Source organism: Ipomoea triloba, chromosome 1 (genome assembly GCF_003576645.1).
Source record: "Ipomoea triloba cultivar NCNSP0323 chromosome 1, ASM357664v1".
Classification (NCBI taxonomy): domain Eukaryota; kingdom Viridiplantae; phylum Streptophyta; class Magnoliopsida; order Solanales; family Convolvulaceae; genus Ipomoea; species Ipomoea triloba.
In genome coordinates this window covers 640,568-660,039 of record NC_044916.1, presented here as the reverse complement: position 1 = coordinate 660,039, position 19,472 = coordinate 640,568, and the positions used below count along the sequence as shown (strand labels likewise).

General features: G+C 37.4%; 4 protein-coding genes across 4 annotated transcripts; 3 read left to right on the top strand and 1 right to left on the bottom strand.

The window, feature by feature from the left end:
* Positions 1 to 1,326: 1,326 nt before the first annotated feature.
* LOC116029397 (ABC transporter B family member 11-like) lies at positions 1,327 to 6,064 on the bottom strand. The gene is made up of 12 exons (XM_031271389.1): positions 5,846 to 6,064; positions 5,705 to 5,759; positions 5,436 to 5,611; positions 5,127 to 5,348; positions 4,784 to 5,022; positions 4,162 to 4,687; positions 3,805 to 4,078; positions 2,872 to 3,668; positions 2,521 to 2,787; positions 2,172 to 2,435; positions 1,802 to 2,095; positions 1,327 to 1,719 (listed from the first exon to the last, which is right to left on the bottom strand). Exons 1-12 carry the CDS (start codon positions 6,053 to 6,055, stop codon positions 1,327 to 1,329), a joined length of 3,717 nt encoding a protein of 1,238 aa, XP_031127249.1. The 5' UTR covers positions 6,056 to 6,064.
* Positions 6,065 to 7,616: 1,552 nt separating this feature from the next.
* LOC116026181 (protein trichome birefringence-like 13) lies at positions 7,617 to 12,611 on the top strand. The gene is made up of 6 exons (XM_031267652.1): positions 7,617 to 8,128; positions 10,195 to 10,372; positions 11,012 to 11,152; positions 11,285 to 11,405; positions 11,675 to 11,809; positions 11,891 to 12,611. Exons 1-6 carry the CDS (start codon positions 7,726 to 7,728, stop codon positions 12,146 to 12,148), a joined length of 1,236 nt encoding a protein of 411 aa, XP_031123512.1. The 5' UTR covers positions 7,617 to 7,725; the 3' UTR covers positions 12,149 to 12,611.
* Positions 12,612 to 14,483: 1,872 nt separating this feature from the next.
* LOC116026190 (pathogenesis-related protein 1A-like) lies at positions 14,484 to 15,277 on the top strand. Its single transcript, XM_031267662.1, has one exon. The coding sequence runs from the start codon at positions 14,549 to 14,551 to the stop codon at positions 15,098 to 15,100; it is 552 nt and encodes a 183-aa protein (XP_031123522.1). The 5' UTR covers positions 14,484 to 14,548; the 3' UTR covers positions 15,101 to 15,277.
* Positions 15,278 to 16,886: 1,609 nt separating this feature from the next.
* LOC116014316 (pathogenesis-related protein PRMS-like) lies at positions 16,887 to 17,450 on the top strand. Its single transcript, XM_031254350.1, has one exon. It carries the CDS (start codon positions 16,908 to 16,910, stop codon positions 17,448 to 17,450), a length of 543 nt encoding a protein of 180 aa, XP_031110210.1. The 5' UTR covers positions 16,887 to 16,907.
* The last annotated feature ends 2,022 nt before the right edge of the window (positions 17,451 to 19,472 follow it).

The window sequence follows — 19,472 nt, the reverse complement described above, 5'->3', positions numbered from 1 at the left end:
TGGCAGTGGAAAGTTGGACTTCCTATTCCTTATTATGCATTGTTTTTCCTTTGCTTTCTGGATAAAGTTATGATTATTTTATTAGTTCTTACAGTTCCCCGGAACTTGTTTGAAAAAATTTGGAATGCAAATGAGATTAACCTTAACATTACTACTGTTTCCTGTGAAGTGGACTGGAGCATTTTAAGGGATTTAATTTGCAGTTATTTGCCTTAGCAGCTTAGCTCCTTCATCACCCTGCAGCTCTGGTGAACTGATTTTTGAGGGAAGGTTAACAGTAGAAGAGTAGGTCTTCCGTGAGACCGTCTCACGTGAGATGTATAATGCTATCACTAAGTTGGTTGAATAGAGTTTCTAACGTTTTTCTATTGAAAACTTTTTCAAATAGCTCTATGTGAGCTTGAATTTAGCTATTAGAGTTTGAAAAGAAAGTTTGGAAACCAGTTTCATTGCAATGTTCTGTGACTTTGATACTTTGCCATTTTGTTTATTAGGGATAGACCGATAGTGGGAGACGGGGACTATTAGCTTCATTCGTGGTTTCTTTCTCGACGTTTGCAGCCTTTAAGTTTTCTCTGGTAGGTGTTGTGAGGTAAGATCTCTATCTATTTTTTTCTTGACTTTCGACTTTTCCTTGTGCATCCAGTGATTGGCCACACCGTGGTCTGTGTTTAAATTAGTCGTATTCTATTTGAAATTTGTTGAATTAGTGTTAACAAAGATTTAATTATATTGGCAAAGGTTTAATTAGTGTTCACTTGCATATAACTATCTACTTAATTTAATGTCTTGGACTACTAATTTGCTTTAAATGCTAAATAATTTAATATTTTAGGAAGTCTTTTTGAATGGATAAGAGTTGGATAACGGCATCTCGTATGAGTGATGAGTATGAAGATAGGGTAAAATGTAGTTTATATATTTGAATTTTCTGTGAGTACATTCTAATAATGTCTAGTTTATAAGCTCATTTTTAGCTTCTGTTTGCCTGTATGTGGTTAACTTGATCTTGAAGAGATATGGTGTGGTTAACTGTGTATAATAATTATTTAACATCATTTCATTTCTCTGCAATTCTACAAATATTATGGACATAAATATTTGTAAAAAATTCTATAAGCTTTCCCACAGAAGGAGAAATTTCTTCACCCTAGGGCCCTCATACCACGGCTTGACAAAATAGCGGAGGGTAAATCACGGTGATCCAGGATACGACCTGGTGCCCATCACATTGGATACTCTCACATTATGGCTGTCAGGCTTGATCTTGTCTCTTTACGCGCAATCTACCACCCATGAACTAACTGAGTTGTCCAGGCAAAATTTCTAGAAGTTGTATACATCTGCTGCTGCTGCTGCTGAGGGTTCTGATGAAGGGCTTGTGTAGAGTGAAACTAGGGAAGCATAGTGACCATCTCTTTTAGCAATAAGCATATCATGCTTTCCCTTCTCCACAACAGCCCCATCCTTAACTACAGCAATTACATCAGCTCCTCTAACTGTTGACAGCCTGTGTGCTATCATAATTGTGGTCCGGTTCATCATAATCTTATCCAGTGCATCCTGAACCATCCTCTCCGATTCAGCATCTAGCGCGCTAGTCGCCTCATCCAACAGCAGTATTCTCGGGCTCTTCATAATGGCTCGGGCAATGGCCACTCGCTGCTTCTGTCCCCCAGACAGCTGAACCCCTCGCTCCCCTACCACCGTGTCATATCCCTGCATTTTTTGTGTCATGTTAGGCTAAAAGAACACAGAAAAAACACTCATTTTATTGTGATTTGTATGCAGGCTTCCTGACCTGTTGCAGGCCACTGATGAACTTATGAGCATTTGCTAGCTCTGCTGCAGCTATGACTTCTCCTTCTGTTACATCTTCTTCTTTCCCATAGGTAATGTTTGCTCTGATGGTGTCATTTAATAAAACTGGTTCTTGGCTTACAAGCCCCATCTGCTTCCTTAGCCACTTTAGGTTCAAATTTCTAATATCAACTCCATCTAGCATTATTCGCCCCGAATCGCAATCATAAAATCTCTGCAGCAATGCTATCACTGTCGACTTCCCACTCCCACTCTTCCCCACCAGTGCAACTGTCTGGTAACAGTAGAGGTTTTCAAAACGCCACGTTTAAACTGGTTCAAAATAGTAAGAAAGAATGGATGAAACATACCTTCCCGTTCTGAACTGTGAAGCTGAAACCACAGAGAACTTTGACATCTGGTCTAGTTGGATATGCATAGCATACATTTTGAAACTCAATTTCTCCCTGCACTGAGTCTAGTTCCAAACCAGACTTCTCATCGAGGTCCATCTTAGACTGTCTATCTAGAAGCCCGAATATTGACTTAGCAACAGCTTTTGCTTTTCGGAAATCTTGGGTGAAGGAGCTTGATTGAGATAGTACAGAAGTTGTAAAATACATTGCATAGTAAACCTGTCAGATGAAAAGAAAGTGAAAGAACTCTCTTTTAGTACCAATATGTTGCTGAAGAAATAGGATTATATGGTATGATGCTTACACGAAAATAATCTTCAAATGTTGCTTTGCCATCTGCCACGAGATGTGCACCAAAATAAGAAATGCTGGCGTGAACGAAGAATATCGAAGTACAGGTTAGACCAAAGCTCATCCCTGTTATCAGCCCTCTCCTCAGTCCTCTCTTCTTTGGTTTCTCGCATTTTGTGTTGTACAGCTGCATGACCTTCTCTTCTGCACAGAAGGATGCCACTGTTCTCATGTTTCCAACTGCATCGTTGGCAACTTGCGTGGCATCCTCGTACAACATCTGAAACCATTTAGACTAAATTAAGAAACTGTTTTGGTTTTCAGGTGAATAATGTTACAGGTGATCAAGAAACTGATAGCAGACCTTTGTGTCGGTACTGAACCCTTTCGTGTGCTTGGCTTCAACGTATATATTTGCCCCGATTAGTGGGAACATGATGAAGGAAAACAGTGATAGCTGCCAGCTTGCTCGAAAAGCAATGACTAAACCAAGAATACCAGAAACAAGATTTTGAATCATCTGCAGAAGGGCATCACTGATTAATGTTCTGATTGTAGCTGCATCAGAAGAGAGTTTTGCTGCTATTACTCCACTTGAGTTCTGTGGCTCATCGAACCAACCAATTTCTGTATGAACGACCTTTTCGAAGCACATGGATGCAATTCGATTGATCAGTTTACCTCTAGCCACCCCGAATAGGCATGCCGTTATCAGAATAGACAGTAATGACACTACTCCAAGAATCACAAGCATTAGTGCCCAGAATGCTGAATCTTTCTTCAGTTTATTTGGTGGCAAGTAATATGTTTGGATCATATTGGCCAAAAGTAAGCCAAAAAGTGGGAAGATAGCTCCAAATATTAGAGCAGAAGTGGCAGCTGCTGTGAGCGTTGGAAGTTCTGGCTTGCTGAGTGAGGCAAAGCGACAAAGTGAAACATCTGCAGCCTTTTCGGGTGTTTTGTTGGATGAAATCTCATGTCTTGAGGGATAGTTAGGAACATCTATTGACATTGAACCCGAGCTCCATTTTTCCAACTCTATATTGGATTCTGCTGTCATATCCTCACCTCCCCGCGATTCTTCTGCTTTATTTGCCTCTTGCAAGTGCAAAAGCCGAGAGTAGGCTCCTTCAGGATCCTTGAGAAGTTGAGAATGAGTGCCTGAATGCCAAAAACATTGTCTCACATTGAAAATATAAAAGAGAACATATGGGTTTATATGGTCACGGGTTAGACTGCTAATTGATTGGATTTTTTCTGTGTGGTTTGGCCCATGTGAGTTGAGATAATCAGATACCTTTCTCTACAATCTGTCCTTGATGAACAACTGCAATGATATCCGCTTTTTTAACTGTGGTTAGACGATGAGCAACTATGACAGTTGTTCTATTCACCATAACTTTTTCCAGTGCTTCTTGTACAACTCTTTCAGATTCAGCATCTAGAGCACTCGTTGCCTCGTCTAGCAGCAAAACCCGCGGTTCTTTTAAGATTGCTCGAGCTATCGCAATTCGCTGCTTCTGTCCACCCGAAAGCTGAGTTCCCCTTTCCCCTACCATGGTGTCTAGTCCCTACACAAAAAAACAGCAGCCTTCTGAATGAATGTTGATGGACAATATCTGTGAATGAACATAGTTAGCGAAATGAATGAAACCTGAGGCAGATCTTTAATGAACTTGTAAGCGTTTGCCAACTCGGCTGCAGCTCTGATTTCTTCCATAGTTGCAGAGTCTTTTCCATAGGCAATGTTTTCTTTTATAGTGGTTGTGAATAGAACAGGCTCTTGACTGACTAGGCCGATTTGTCGCCTGAGCCATTTCAGCTTGAACATTTTTATATTGACTCCATCAATGAGGATTTCACCAGATTGTGGATCATAGAACCTCTCTATCAGGCTTATCACTGTTGACTTGCCACTGCCACTGTGACCAACCAAAGCTAAGGTTTTCCCACTGGGAACTGACATTGAAAACCCATTGAGGATTTGATCCTTTGGTCTGGTTGGGTAACTAAAACAGACATCTCTCAGCTCAATTTCGCCTCGAATATCATCCAACACTCTACCATCGATCTCGTTTGCATCCACCTCTGGGTTTCGGTTTATAATCTCGAACATCTTGAACATTGCAGCTTGCCCTGCAGCAAATGCTGCCATACAGGTTGATGCTTGTCCCATAGCCCTGACATGAGGATATTGTAAAAAGTTGAAAATTTTCCAACAGAATGTGGTTTTTAGCAAGTTTGGGCACTTTAAGGATTACAAATCAAGAACTCACATTGAACCGAACAAAACAGCGAAGGTTACATTGATAACTTCACCGCCGGTGTAGCCCTTTTCCAAGATTAACCTCCCACCATACCAGAAAGACAGAGAGAAACTGGAGAACAGAATAAACATGAATGTCCCAAAGCCTAATCCCTGAGCAAGATATTGATAAACCTCAGACTTGTAAGCCTTGGCAAGCGACGCTTTGTAGCTAGCCACCGCTTTGTTTTCCCCTGTAAACGATGCAACCTGGGAGAGGGAGAGGGAGAGGGAGAGAACAACTCAAGTAAACTCAGAACCAGACCAAATGGCATCATGGGATGATATGAATCACTAGAGCCTTGGAACCATACCATTTTAATTGAGCTAACAGTCTGCTCTACTACATTTGCAGCTCTAGTATAAGCGCTTTGTGCACGAGATGCAGTTTTCGCCATGAAGATTAATGTGATCGCCAGAGATAGCCCCACGGGGGGGAGTGTGGATAACATAACCAGTGCAAGATGCCACCCTCTAACTAAGGCAACCACAAATCCTGCTGCAAATTCTGCAACCAGCTTAATGAACTTCCCCACCTATATATGCAAACAGTGAAAACTTCAAAGATGATTTAATGTTTTGAACTGAGAATTCTCAAACATTTGGAATGATGGGTAGTGTACCTTTTCACCCATAGCATTTTGCAGGACAACAATGTCACCGGACATATTTGCAGTACTTTCACCTGTGCTTATTTCCTTGTCAAAAAAACCGATGTCTTGTCTTAGAATACTTGCCAAATAAAGGTTCCTTATTCGGGCAGCCTGTCGGTCTCCTGTGACTATCCAGCAAGCCACCTCTGTGTACAAAGATTAACCAACCCATGGTTCTGAAATGCAGTACTAGGAAAAACTGTATGAGGGAGATATGATCACTGGCTAAAAGTACTTACGAAAAAACGAGGATGCCCCCATAGCAAAAGCAGCATAGAGAAATTTCAATGACACCTAAATTTGACAGGTTAGACATTGATATGCAGCACATTTAACTTGATTTGCAGACACTCTAAAAACATTCTTAAATTCATCAATACCTTGGAAACTGCTGGAACAACATTGTTTCTATCCTGGTTGTGTCCTAAGGCATCTATCAGCTCTCCGAAGAACACAACCACCATTATCTCACACACACCACTCGCGATGGAACCTACTGTGCCAACTCCCATCAAGATTTTATCTGTAAAATCCGCAAAGGAGAAGAGCTTGTAGAATGGAACCCAGTTCTTGCTTGCCTCTGTAGTCATGTTGTTCTGCTTCTTCTCATTCCCAGACAAGAAGAGAAAAAAACAGAAAGTAACCTAACACAGTATGTTGTTGCAGACTTGCAGGCAGTTTAAGTTATAATGCACCGTGTTCTTTAATCATTATGGAGTAGTTTAATTACAATGTGCAACAAATGAAAGCTTTTGTTTGGTTCCTGAAGATCTTCTGCATTCACACGTTGTAATATTTAATTTGCTGGCAATGGATGATGCAAGAAAATGTTGTCTGTCAGAAAACTTGGCAATGAGGAGTTCTGGGCATGCTGGCTTGTGGCATACCAAGATCTTGACTTTGATTATTATATGAGAGAATCTTAGTGAAAAAAATGGGAAATCATTCTGGTGAGATTGTTTCTAGATTTATACTGGTAAACTATTTGGGTCTGGAGAGAATCTTGGGATACTGCAGCTGATTACTACTTGTATGATTGAAAGCAGAATATATTGAATCCAGATTAGCTCTTTCAACTCTGATCTGTCATTATTTTGAAAATCATATGCTAACAACTTAAGAGGATGTAAACCAACTATCAACCTAAACAGTCCCGTACAACTATTAGACTTGGTTACGCTGTATGAATCTAGAGCGGGAATGTATAGTATGTCTAATTGCATTGCGGTGCTGTAGAGACAAAAGAATCTTTAGTCGGGTAACTCATATGTTAATATTTACTATCACATACGACTATTGGACTTGGTTACATTGAATGAATTTGAAGTTAGTTTGATTGTAATGCGGTACTATATAGACAATTGTTTGATTGCAGTGCAGTACTATATAGACAATTTTTGACGGTATTTGGTACAACTCATATATTAAAGTTTGCAATCCTATACAACTATTAGACTTGGTTACATTGAATGAATCTAGAGGTGAATGTATGTTTGATTGCAATGTATTACTTACTATAAAGACAAATGTTGATAGTATTTGATACAACTTAGATATTAACGTTGACAATCCTATACAACTACAGAGTATTAGACTTGTGGTCTAGTAGCACCCGATTGCATCCTCACATTGGAGGGAGTGGACTCGAGTCTCAGTGAAGGCGTACTATAGAGACAAATGTTGACAGTATTAAATAAAAAAAAATCAAATATTAACTACAATTATTGCATTTAGTTACATTGAATGAATCTAGAGCTTGGAGTTACATCCGGTTGCAATAAGACATTGTGAGGACAATTGTTAATCATATTCGAAAAAAAAAGAAGAAAAACATACTACGTATAAAAGAAGGACAAATTATTCTGTGAACATTGTGAGAATAATTGTTAATTATATTCGAACAAAAAAAGAAGAAGAAAAACATACTACGTATAAAAGAAGGGCAAATTATCCTGTGAACTCGGGTTCACCATTTAATATTGAATGTTTATAATTTATATACGGAATATTTGTAGTTTGCGAACATTCTGTACTTAAATTGTGAACATTCAGTATGTCAATCGACACGGATTCACCTTGCAAGATATACCGGGTCCATGGGATAAGTATTGCAAAAGAAGGTGAAAAAGAAAAAAAAAAATTCTCACCCGCCAGATCTTGATCTGGTTTCTTATCTTGAGACTTGAATTGAATATAGTGCGAGGGAAGCGAGAAGTGAACTCCGGCGGGTCGGATCCACAGCTCCGACTGAGCAACCACCATGCACCCTCTTTCCAAGAAACTGAAACAACCGTCTTCATCTTCCTCCTTTTTCTCCGCTTCTTCCCTGTTTCTCTATATCATCTGCTTCGCCGCTCTCTTTTTAAGCTTCTCTCTGTTCAAGACCGCTCCTTCCCCAGCTCAAAACAACCATAGTACAAACCGGGAAGCATTGTTCTCGCCGTCGTGCAATGTTTCCGATGGCCGGTGGATCTACGATCGGACAATTAAGTCTCCTCGTTACGATAATACCTGCAAGGAGATATACAAGGGATGGAATTGCATTGGGGGCAACAAAAATAATGCGCTCGATATCGTCAAGTGGCGGTGGAAACCCTACGGCTGCGATCTCCCTCAGTTCGATGCTCTGCGATTCCTCGATCGCTTCAGAAACACTAATATTGGTACTTTTTTCTCATTTTCGAGCTTGTGTGTTTATGCTAATTTCGGTTTTAATTGCGGATTATTATGCAATTATTGCTTCATTTTGATGTTCGTTTCTTAATTAGTTCTATGATTTGATTAGAGAGTGTAAGTGGAAAAAGGAAGCTTCTTTTTTTGTACTTGTTTATGTACAGTTTATAATTTGGGAACAATTAGGATTTTGTTATAGAAAAGTTATAAATTTCTTGATAGGAAGCATATTCAGTTTATTAGGAACAGAAAAAGAGAAGCTTTTCTTCGTTTATTCTGAGGATTGGGAACTAGGAGAACTTTTATGAACAAGTAGACCAAGTCATTGCTGTATTCTTAACAAAGTTTGCAACTTTGAGTTAATTGCAGGAAGGTAAACTGGCAGGGGGAGGGGATGGAGGTCTTTGCATTTCTGAATTTCCTGAAATTATGACTCTTAGTGCAACTATGCAAGAAAGCATGTTACTTTCTGTTTTGATTTCTGAATTGAGGCTCACTCATTTGAAGTTAAAATGTGAAATTGCATATGTAATTATTTGAGAAATAAAGTTTATTTTTTATTGTATTATTCAAATCTAACATAAACTGAGTTTCTGGTACATGAATGTTACTGTTAGAGATATAAGGGTTAGTTGAGATATTTACTCTTAGCCCTAGGTCTTAGTGTTAGTAACCTGTGGCTAGGGTTAGTTCTAAACTAGTATATATAGCTCTACTCTCCTGTACATTTACACACAGAACATATATACGAATACTTAGTTTTGCTATTCTATTGTTTAACATGGTATCAAAGCGAGGTTGAGTGAGTGGGTAGTGGGTTTTAGTCGGAGTGAAGAGGCGAAGCTGCCGGAGGAAGCGGGGCAGCCACCGGCGAGTGTGCGCCGTTCTGGCGGCTGCTCCGGTCGAGGTTTGTTCTGGTAGGCTCGTCTCTAAAAGCCCGATAGATCTGGAGTAGTGGTGTCTCAACCGTCAAGTCTCCCTCTCCCCTCTTCTCTCGCAAGCTTCCCCATAGTCGCAGCAGAATAACTCCAGCAGCAGTGGATGGTTGCTGGCGGTGTTGGCCCTTCGTTTTTTCTTTTGTTATCGCTGACAGTGCAATTTACAACACCTGTATGGCCATGGAAGAACCAAGAACCACAGCGGTGGTGAGCAGTGGTGGCCGGTGAAGCTTTCCGGCAGTGGTGGTTGGTGGCTGCCAGCAACTGTGGTTGTGGTTGGTGGGGTGTTGATGCTGGAGTGTTGAAAATGAGAATGATTGGGCAGTAGGTTAATGGTGAGGCTGCTGGGATGGAAGCTGACAAATAATTAGTTAGTAGGTTTTTGTTTTGAGTGCCAAGGTGTGAGAGTTGGAGGCAGTCCAGGGGTGTTCCAGTGATGGGCAGCACAGGTGCCAGGGGTGGTGTGGACCTGACATATGTCGCGACTATTATGGAAGGCCGGCGGCTGAAGAATGGTTCAGGAGGAACCAGTTTGTGTGCACGCAACAAGAAAACGGGAAAACACTGGTGGTAGGCAGCGGTTATAAGGGTTTGTGGAGTGAGAGGCTGGTGCGCTGCGGTGTTAAGCAGCGGTGATAAGGGTGTGGGGTGTGAGAGGCAGGTGCGCTGCGGTTGTGGTGTTTGGCCTGGTTTGTAGCTTTGTGGAAGCTTTGTTGGTGCGGACAAGGTGCATTGTGGACTGACTTGGCACAGCATGGTTCGAAGGTTCAAGACTTATAGTTCTAGGTTTGGAGTCTTATGGTTCATGTGACACATATGTAACAAGTTGGGCATGTTGAAATCTATGCTCCAACTTGAGGGGGGTGTTAGAGATATAAGGGTTAGTTGAGATATTTACTCTTAGCCCTAGGTTTTAGTGTTAGTAACCTGTGGCTAGGGTTAGTTCTAAACTAGTATATATAGCTCTACTCTCCTGTACATTTACACACAGAACATATATACGAATACTTAGTTTTGCTATTCTATTGTTTAACAGTTACTTTTTACTGAAAAAGATTACTCTGCGCTTGTGGCTGTATTATGCCAAATGTGGACCTCATGGATGCTTAACAGTGCAGGATTTGTTGGTGACTCCTTGAATAGGAACATGTTTGTCTCCTTGTTTTGTACTTTGAAAGGAGTGTCTGATGCAGTGAAGAAGTGGCGTCCTGCTGGAGCTGATCGTGGCTTTACCTTCCTGAAATATAACCTTACCATTGCATATCACCGGACAAATCTTCTGGCTCGTTATGGTAGGTAAGCTAAAAGAACATTTTATTATAACAATTTTTTAAAGATGTGTTTGCAGTACTAATTTTTTGTTGCCATTCACTGTAAACCTATGTACAAGTTTACCTTGCTATGATGTCCACCAATTTCATGTACTTATGACCAACAGAATATCCGTGATACTGCATCAGTTTTGGTGTAGGCAGGGTCTTTTTGTGGAATCTGATACTTTATAGTTCTGCAGCTGTATAAATAATAAATTTGGTTGTTTTTTGTATTATCCATTGGGACTGTTTTTCCTTTTCTCTTCATCCATTTTATGATGAACTTTTTGGTACCATACATCTAAGGAGGTCTATAAGAACTGCTAGATGTTAGACTGATACCAGAGGATGATGGCTTCAAAAGAACTTCATGATGTAATTGGTTGTTGTGAATGATTTTGTTTATAGTTTTGTTATTTAATATAGCTTCGCTTGGTCTTTTTCTTCCAAACCTAGAAGATATTCTTCTCCTCTATCATGCCTATGGAGATAGTATATGTGTCCTGTTGCTGATGATTTTCCTTGGAGTTATTGACTATGGCACATAAAAAACTCAGTAGTACCTAACTGTTTATCATGCTAGTTGGATTTGCTATGCTAAACTCTGTTTGTGTTTGGGTAGGTGGACTGCCAATGTGAATGGTGGAGAGCTTGAATCTCTTGGATATAAGGAGGGTTACAGAGTTGACGTTGATGTACCAGATGGAACGTGGGATAAGGCTCCATTCTTCCATGATATTCTAATCTTTAACACGGGTCACTGGTAACTATTTTTGTGTATAAAATTGTGTCATCAATGTAGAATTCCTTGCATGGATATGTAGATACAACATGTGTTGTCCCTCCTGTATACACAAATTTTATTTGTTACTTATTTTCCTTATTGTTGTTTTAGGTGGTGGGCCCCTTCAAAATTTGACCCGGTAAAATCACCCATGCTTTTTTTCAAAAATGGCAATCCTGTGATCCCTCCTTTACCTACTGATGCTGGCCTTGATTTGGTCCTTAAACATATGGTATTGCTCCATTTGTCTTTCTCAGATTTGATTATAATGGATAAAGAACGCACCTTGAGTAATCTTGCAAGAATGATAGTATTGCATAAATCTTGCTGATGCCCTTTCTAGATATATCTGTTGGTTATGAATTTATAGCGATCCAAAGAGGTTAAACAAACTTTAAAATTGCTGTTTTCTCTTTATCTTATATGATTTATATTGCATTTGTACTTATGCTCCGAAAATCATTCAAAAAATTCACCGATTTTAGCATCACTCTTTGATAGATATCATATGTGGAGGAAAGAACTCGTCAGAATGCCATTTTATTATTTCGAACACAGTCACCAAGACATTTCGAGGGTGGTGATTGGGACCAAGGTGGCTCCTGTAAACGCTCTCAGCCTCTGTCACCTCAAGAGGTAACTTCTTCTATCTATAACGTTAACGATTATCAGATCCTGATATTACATTTGCTCATGGAACTGCTCGTCACGTTTCAGGTGGAGGAACTTTTCTCGATCAGAAACAACGGAACTAATGTGGAGACACGCCTCGTCAATCAACACCTTCACAAGGCCCTAAAAGGCACTAAATTTAGAGTAATGGACATCACTCACATGAGCGAATTCCGAGCCGACGCCCATCCATCCACCGCAGGTGGGAAAAAGCACGACGATTGCATGCACTGGTGCTTACCAGGAATCACCGATACCTGGAACGACTTGTTCATAGCATACTTGAACAACCTAGTCCCCTAGACTTCAGGAACCGACACATTCCAGTTCGATTCTACAATCGCCATCCACGATACATTCTCTGCAAACTTTACGTTATATCCAGTTCTCGGCATGCATCTTCTGCAACATTCACGCTCCATTTTGCTCACCGGAAACCGTTTTTCTTAAAAGTCTAAAGTTGTTTCAGACAGGCATGTGCTGTGCTCTATCAAGAATTACTGCGGAAATTTTGCCGTTGACAGCGTTCAGTGACACTATTGCTTCACGTTCACAACAATCTCCTTTTAGACTTTGTTCACTGAGTGAGAAAATTTGTAAAAGGTTGCTTTCGATCAATTCAAAAGTATGCTGACATTAACCTTAGTATTTGTAAAGATAGAAAAAAATGCTCTTTGAATCGAATATTTATATTCTTATGTGGCATGTGAAATTGTGAATTATTGATCGTATCACAAGATAATTGAATAATGTCATGTTACTCCCATGCCATGAATGGTCAACTTGTGAGCACCAAATATTAGACTTAGCATTCATGTCTACAGAATTTATGGCTTGATTAGTGCAGTTTAGGCTCGCATTCTGAAACCTAGATTCTCGAGTCTAGTGTTTTACTTGTGCGATATTATCATGAATTTGAATGACAATTGAAAAACAAAAGCAAAAGAGTTTTTTTTTTTTTTTTTTTTTTTTTTTAATACTCATGATTCTTTATAAGGTAGTTGACGGACAAAAGAGTTGAAATACACATTTTTCTAAATTTCTAGCAGGAAAAAATAGGGGTGTTAATGAACAGGGCTTTTGGTAAACTACTCGTGTTTGTGTTCGTTTATGTTCATTTATTAAGGTAAACAAACATTATGTTCATTTATTAAGGTAAACAAACATAAATGAATAAATTTTAGAGCTCGGTTCATAAACGAACAGAGTCTGAAAAGTTTTAGGCTTGTTTGATAAGAGCCCGTGAACAAACTCGTTTATGTTTGTTTAATAATGTTTATGAACATTAGCCTGTACTTGGTTATTAAGCGTTCATGAATGTTCACGGGCGTGCTCGCAAACGTTAATAAACATGTTCGTGAATGTGCTCGCGAACGACGAACACTAATGAACGCAGCGAATACGAACATGATTTTAAAAAACCTTAACAAACGAACATGAACACGAACACTCTAAAAATATTAACAAATGAACACGAACAACTCACGTTCGTTCAAGCTCGGTTTGTTAACAAGTCTAGGTAAAAATGACTTGGAATTGGTAAATACTGCGTAGCTGATTATATGCCTTTTAAAAAAATAAAATAAAATTGAATAGTGTGTGGAGGTTAGCGCCACGTTTGATGATAGAATCTTATGTTCGGTCTTCTAAATCACTGCCCAACACTATCTTTATTTTATTCTATTTTTTTTCCTATACAATATTTAAATTGGAATATCAGATTAACTATCATAAATTCATAATAATTTCCTGAAAAAAAATAAAAACTATTATATGATCTTTAGAATTATTAAAATTACTTCATTCAAAATTGATTCTAATGAAACTCGTACCCAGTATTGGGGTTCCCTTTCAATTGTAAGGATATGATGTTGACAAAACCCTCAAACATTTCTTTAACAAGTGTAACTAATCTCATGTGAAATTTGGTTGTTTGCTAGTGAAAACACATAACATATATGACTATTATATATAAGTATGATTTGTTTTGTTGTATTTATTTATATATTACCCCTAGTCCCACATACCACGGGTTCACCATATTTGTTATTAAAAAAGATTCATATATCAATGTGAAAATGATGTTAAGAATGCGAATCAAGTCAAAAGTTGTCATTTTTTTCCCATTCGATTTAGGAGGAAGCTTGCAATCGTGAAGGGGTGTCCTTAACCGGAAAATATCTAATCATGAAAGTTAATAGGCATCTCTTGACTAAATCGATTGAGGCAGCTACAATCTATTAAGATGATATTAATTTAAGATATTTCATTAATTTTATCAATTTATAACTTGGTCAATTACAACAAATTTTCTTATTTTGTTGAGTATTGATTTAGAAGGTCAAGACTACTACATAAGTTTCAACCCTTTATCACCCTGATTCAATTCGTAAGTATATAATAAAATAAAGTTGAGTAATGACCAAATCACACCAGGAACAAAATAAAGTGGGCAGATTTTGCATTAAATACTTGCCCCAAATACTGAATTCATGTGACGCATACTGGGATTAATATAGAAATTAAAACTAACTAATCCACTTCAAAAATATTTTACTTTTTTAAGATACATTATTTTCACTCCTATAAATACCCTATCACCCCTCCAATGGCTATTCCATCCCAGAGAGACTTTACATTCTTCCATTTCCTTTTCCTTTTTCTTGCATCTGAATCTGATCTGCAAATCAGAATAAGAAGGAAATGGAGTTGTCTTTTCTGCAGGTTTCCATCGCCATAATGGCCTTAGCCGTCGTTGCCCAGACATCCCTCGCCTTCCCTGATACCGGTTTCAGCATTGACGGAGATTCAGCCTCACCGCCATTGCAACATGCTGGCGGTAAGTCTGATTCCGTTAAAGAGTTTCTTGCTGGACATAACGCGGCCCGGGCATCCGTTGGCGTTCCGCCTCTTAGGTGGAACGCCACTGTGGCGGCCTACGCGGAAGCCTACGCTGCCCAGAGGTCCGCTGACTGTGCGCTCGAGCACTCGGAAGGGCCGTATGGGGAAAACATCGCCGAGGGCTACGGCGAGTTGTCGGCGGTGGATTCCGTGAAGATGTGGGTGGGTGAGAAGCCGAACTATGACTACGCGTCAAATTCTTGCGTCAGCGGTGAGTGCTTGCATTACACGCAGGTGGTTTGGCGCAACACTATGAGCATTGGCTGTGCTAGGGCTGCATGCCATAACGGTTGGATGTTTGTCACTTGCAACTATTATCCTCCCGGTAACTATGAAGGTGAACGTCCTTATTAAGGAGAATTCACCTATTTCTCTCGGTTGGATTAGTCTCTTCCATAACAATGTAGTATATGTTAAAAAAATACAATACTATACAAAAAAGTATATGTCATCATCACTGATGTAATAATAATATTGTTTCATGCATGGATGTTAGTTCAATCCAAATTTGAACTTTTTCATTCTTGATAACTACATGATATTTTTGTGTGTGTATAGCACTCTGCTATCTCACTATTTATTTGAGTGACGAGAGAAATTCACAGTTACTGTTCGATAGGTAAAACTCTGCTTTCTGATTCTATCAACAAAGAATCAAGAAGGACAATAGACCGCTCCCGCTGGGAGTTGAACTTGTAACATTATATTGTAGGTACCAAGTTAACAGTTTTACCTAATCAATTTGACTGGGATTGCCCTTTCGGTATCTCACTATTGTGATTTGTGACATATTCAATTCGCATTACTGCATTACACCTACAAAGTGACTCTTATCTGAAAATAATTTGAATCAAAATTATGTAATGTGAAATATAGAATTAACTGCATTAATTATGGCAATTAAGATTTGGGTAACTTTTATTATTTTGATCTGTTAGTATATATTATTGTTTGCTTGGTTGGGCAGTTAGGCAATGCATAATTAATTGAAGGCCAAATGCTTTTTTTTTTTTTTTTTTTTATATTGTAGTATCTGTTCATCTATACTTTTTCTCAACCTGTCTGTTGAAGCACAAAGAGTCAATTTCGATATCTCCTCCACTGAGGCTCGAGCTCATGACCTTTCATTTGAGGGAGGCCACTACATGCCATTTGAGCACAAGGTGCTTGGCGCAGGCCAAATGCTTTAGAAAATGGTTGGTTTGTTTATATACAAGAATAATCAAAGTGATAGATAGCTTAGCATTATAATACTTAGGTAGCTAGAAGTAGCCCAGACTATAGTAGTACGTCCTGCTCTAGCTAGAGTACGTTTATTTCAGTGATCCTATTGCTTCACATTCACAAGTCACAAACAATCTCCTTTTGGACTTTTATTCGCAAAGATTGACAAAGTTGTAAAAGTTTGTCCTTTGGTTTTTTTTATTTGTTTGATTTTTATATTTAAATTTTGTTCAAACCTCAGAGCTGAGCATCCTCAATAGGCATAGATTTTGAGGAGTTTTTGCAGGGATGACTAGGAAAGGGAATATGGAAGAGAGAAGGGATAGAAGAAAAAAAAAAGAAAATGAAATTACTATGGAGTGTACAAACACAACAACCTTTTCAACTTTTAGTGCGCTTCCTGCGACAAACACAACAGTCTATTCAACTTTGGTGGGGTCCACAGTGCAGATAAAAACCAGGTCCTCCTGCTAAATTCCCAAATCTTCTTTCTCTCCCACATGTGCATCAAATTTTATATAAAAACAAATAAATAAAAATCCTGACATAACCGCCGGAAATTGGCATAAGCCCGAGATCGGCCCAGACCGAACATTGATCACCAAATTTTACCAAAGAATTCCCACCCACACCCTTATAAAATATTCAAATTTGAAATAATTATAAAATAACTACTAATTATAAAATGTTTGATAAACAAATGTTTTTTTTTTTTCACTTTCTTGCTATAAATACTCTACCTAGAAATATTTGTGTTCCAAATTAAATGAGCTGATCAATATTTGTGAAGTGACCATTATTCTTGTATTTTTAAGCCATAGAAATTTTTAAAAGCAATAAGCTCTTTTAGGATACATCACTCCAATAAATACCCTATAACGCAATAGGAATGGTCATTGCATCTATGTAGAAAGACTACATTTTTCCATTTCCTCTTATGTTTCCTTTTTATTGTATATCATCTGCAAATAACAATAAAAAGGAAATGGAGTTTTCTTTTCTGCATGTTTCCGTCGCCATAATTGCCTTAGCCACTATTACCCAGACATCTTTTGCACAACCCGCCTGTGAATCTGATTGCACTAAAGAGTTTCTTACTGTACATAACGCGGCTCGAGAAATAGTTGGTGTTCCACCTGTTAAGTGGAACTCCACCTTAGCAGAGTTTGCCGAATCTTATGCTGCCGAGAGGTCTGTTGACTGTGCATTGAAGCACTCACAAGGACCGTATGGGGAAAACATCGCATTGGCTGGTTTGAAATCGTCTGTGGCAGATTCTGTGAAGGGTTGGATGGATGAGAAACCAAACTTTGACCAGGCGTCGAATTCTTGCCCTGGTGGCGAGTGCCGCCATTATACACAGGTTGTTTGGCGCGACACCACGAGTATTGGCTGTGCTAGGGCTGCATGCACGACTTGGATGTTCGTCATTTGCAACTATTACCCTCCGGGCAACTATGTGGGCGAACGTCCTTATTAAAGATAATTTACTTTTTGATTAATATGATTTTATGAAATGCAGATGGTGCATTATACAAAAAATATATATATTTAAAAACTAGAATATCATCACTAATGTATTATTATGAAACAAATATTGTTTCATGTCTGGATGTTGATTCAATTAAATTTTGAACTTTTTTTTTTTTTTTATCTTTTCTCTCTGACTACCTATACTGATTTTTTGTTTCTAGGGGCGTGTATAATACTTGATATCCCACCATTGTTATGTTAATCATACTTGTAGGGTATATCTCTTATCCAAGAACACTCTTTCGTTACTGCACTCAATTTAACTACATAATTTATATATCGCATTAAGATTAACTACACTCTTTTATAATAATTTATAATTTATTAAAATATTAAAATTTAGTGACTAAAAATCAAATAAACTTTATAATATATTTTAGAATATTCACAAATTTATAAATTATCAATTTTTATAATGTATTAATAAATTAGTTAATCTGACATAAATTAGTTATATAAAAATCAAGTACAAATGGTATTACAAGTCTTTAAAAACTTTTTATTTTAGTAGAATATATTTAAATTTTTATATATTAATTAATCGCTTTAATTTTATTTTAAGCAAAAATATTAAATTTTAAAATGTGTTTGTGAACATATATAGATTTGCATTATTGTATTAAGGGTCACACTTGGCCTAACCTGGGGTAGCCCGGAATTGGCATAAGCCCGAGATCGGCCCAGACCGAACATTGATCACCAAATTTTACCAAAGAATTCCCACTCACCCCCTCATAAAATATTCAAATTTGAAATAATTATAAAATAACTACTAATTTTATTTCAATAATCATAATAAAATTGATCTGTTTCATTATTTTAGCCCTCTGAGATCAGTTCTTACTTTTTGGAAGATTATGTTCTCATTTGTTCTTAATGGCAATTCAAAAAATCAAATTTCAAGTTTGGCTCAAATTCAATCCAACTCTAGTTTTTTTAAGTCTCATTTGATCTTAACCCATATATAGGCAATTCAAAAAATCAAAATTCAAGTTTGGCTCAAGTTTAATGTAATACTACTCTAATTTTTTTAAGTTGGCTCAAGTTTAATCCTACTCTAGTTTTTTTAAGTTTGATCTCGGCTTTTATATATAAATACTAGTTTTTTCTACGCGCTATGCGCGAAGACTTGTGCCCAATATTTAAATTCAATTAATAAATCATTTTGAAATAGATATAATGCATTTTTTTTAGTTGTCGAAGTTTCATAGATATTCGAGTAAAATTTTTATTGTGTATGTATTTGAAATTAATACAAGAAATTCAAATTCATTATGATGAAGTAATTTTAAGGGTACTCAACGTTGTATTACAATATTTTTGTCTTTGAAAATGAATAAAATTTTTTAAAATATAGTATTCTTTTTTTTCTTTTTTTTTTTTGAGAAAAAATATAGTCTTCTTCTAATTAGAGATATATCCCTTATAAATTCATATTCAATTCATAAATTCATATATGGATATAAATGATACTTGATTTCAACTATCTCAATTCAACAACTTCCACAGATTGATATCCAAAAATCTTGTCTCAATTCAACTTCAAATGCATTATGTTGCTGCTCATTTATAGTATTAATATTTTTAAATAATAGTGTGTGTGTGTGTGTATATATATATATTAATATTATTGAAGTAAGAATTATAGAAATGATAAATATTTAAATATAACTATGGTAATATTTAATTAAAATATAAATGAATTCAAACTTACCATTGAAGAATGTAAGAAAAAATATTGTGTATGCATGTGCATGGTAATTATAATGTGAAAAGATAACAGAAGTTATAACAGTAGGGATATTTCTGTCCAAAAATTATGTAGTACAACTTTTATAGCATAAGATACAACAAAAATTAACGGAAAAAACAGACATAAACCCGGGGTATAACCTGGATTGAGACTTATTATGTTTTTAGATATATATATATATATATATATATATATATATATATATATATATATATA

Bases quoted from the DNA above. Each gene is read 5' to 3' on its own strand.
- LOC116029397 (XM_031271389.1), bottom strand. From the start codon at position 6,055: ATGACTACAGAGGCAAGCAAGAACTGGGTTCCATTCTACAAGCTCTTC. The intron at 5,612-5,704 runs GTAAGTACTTTT...CTTTGTACACAG, and splicing joins GGGGGCATCCTCGTTTTTTC to AGGTGGCTTGCTGGATAGTC. The intron at 4,079-4,161 runs GTTTCATTCATT...TTTTTTGTGTAG, and splicing joins TCATTAAAGATCTGCCTCAG to GGACTAGACACCATGGTAGG.
- LOC116026181 (XM_031267652.1), top strand. From the start codon at position 7,726: ATGCACCCTCTTTCCAAGAAACTGAAACAACCGTCTTCATCTTCCTCC. The intron at 8,129-10,194 runs GTACTTTTTTCT...TTAACAGTGCAG, and splicing joins CTTCAGAAACACTAATATTG to GATTTGTTGGTGACTCCTTG. The intron at 11,810-11,890 runs GTAACTTCTTCT...GTCACGTTTCAG, and splicing joins AGCCTCTGTCACCTCAAGAG to GTGGAGGAACTTTTCTCGAT.
- LOC116026190 (XM_031267662.1), top strand. From the start codon at position 14,549: ATGGAGTTGTCTTTTCTGCAGGTTTCCATCGCCATAATGGCCTTAGCC.
- LOC116014316 (XM_031254350.1), top strand. From the start codon at position 16,908: ATGTTTCCTTTTTATTGTATATCATCTGCAAATAACAATAAAAAGGAA.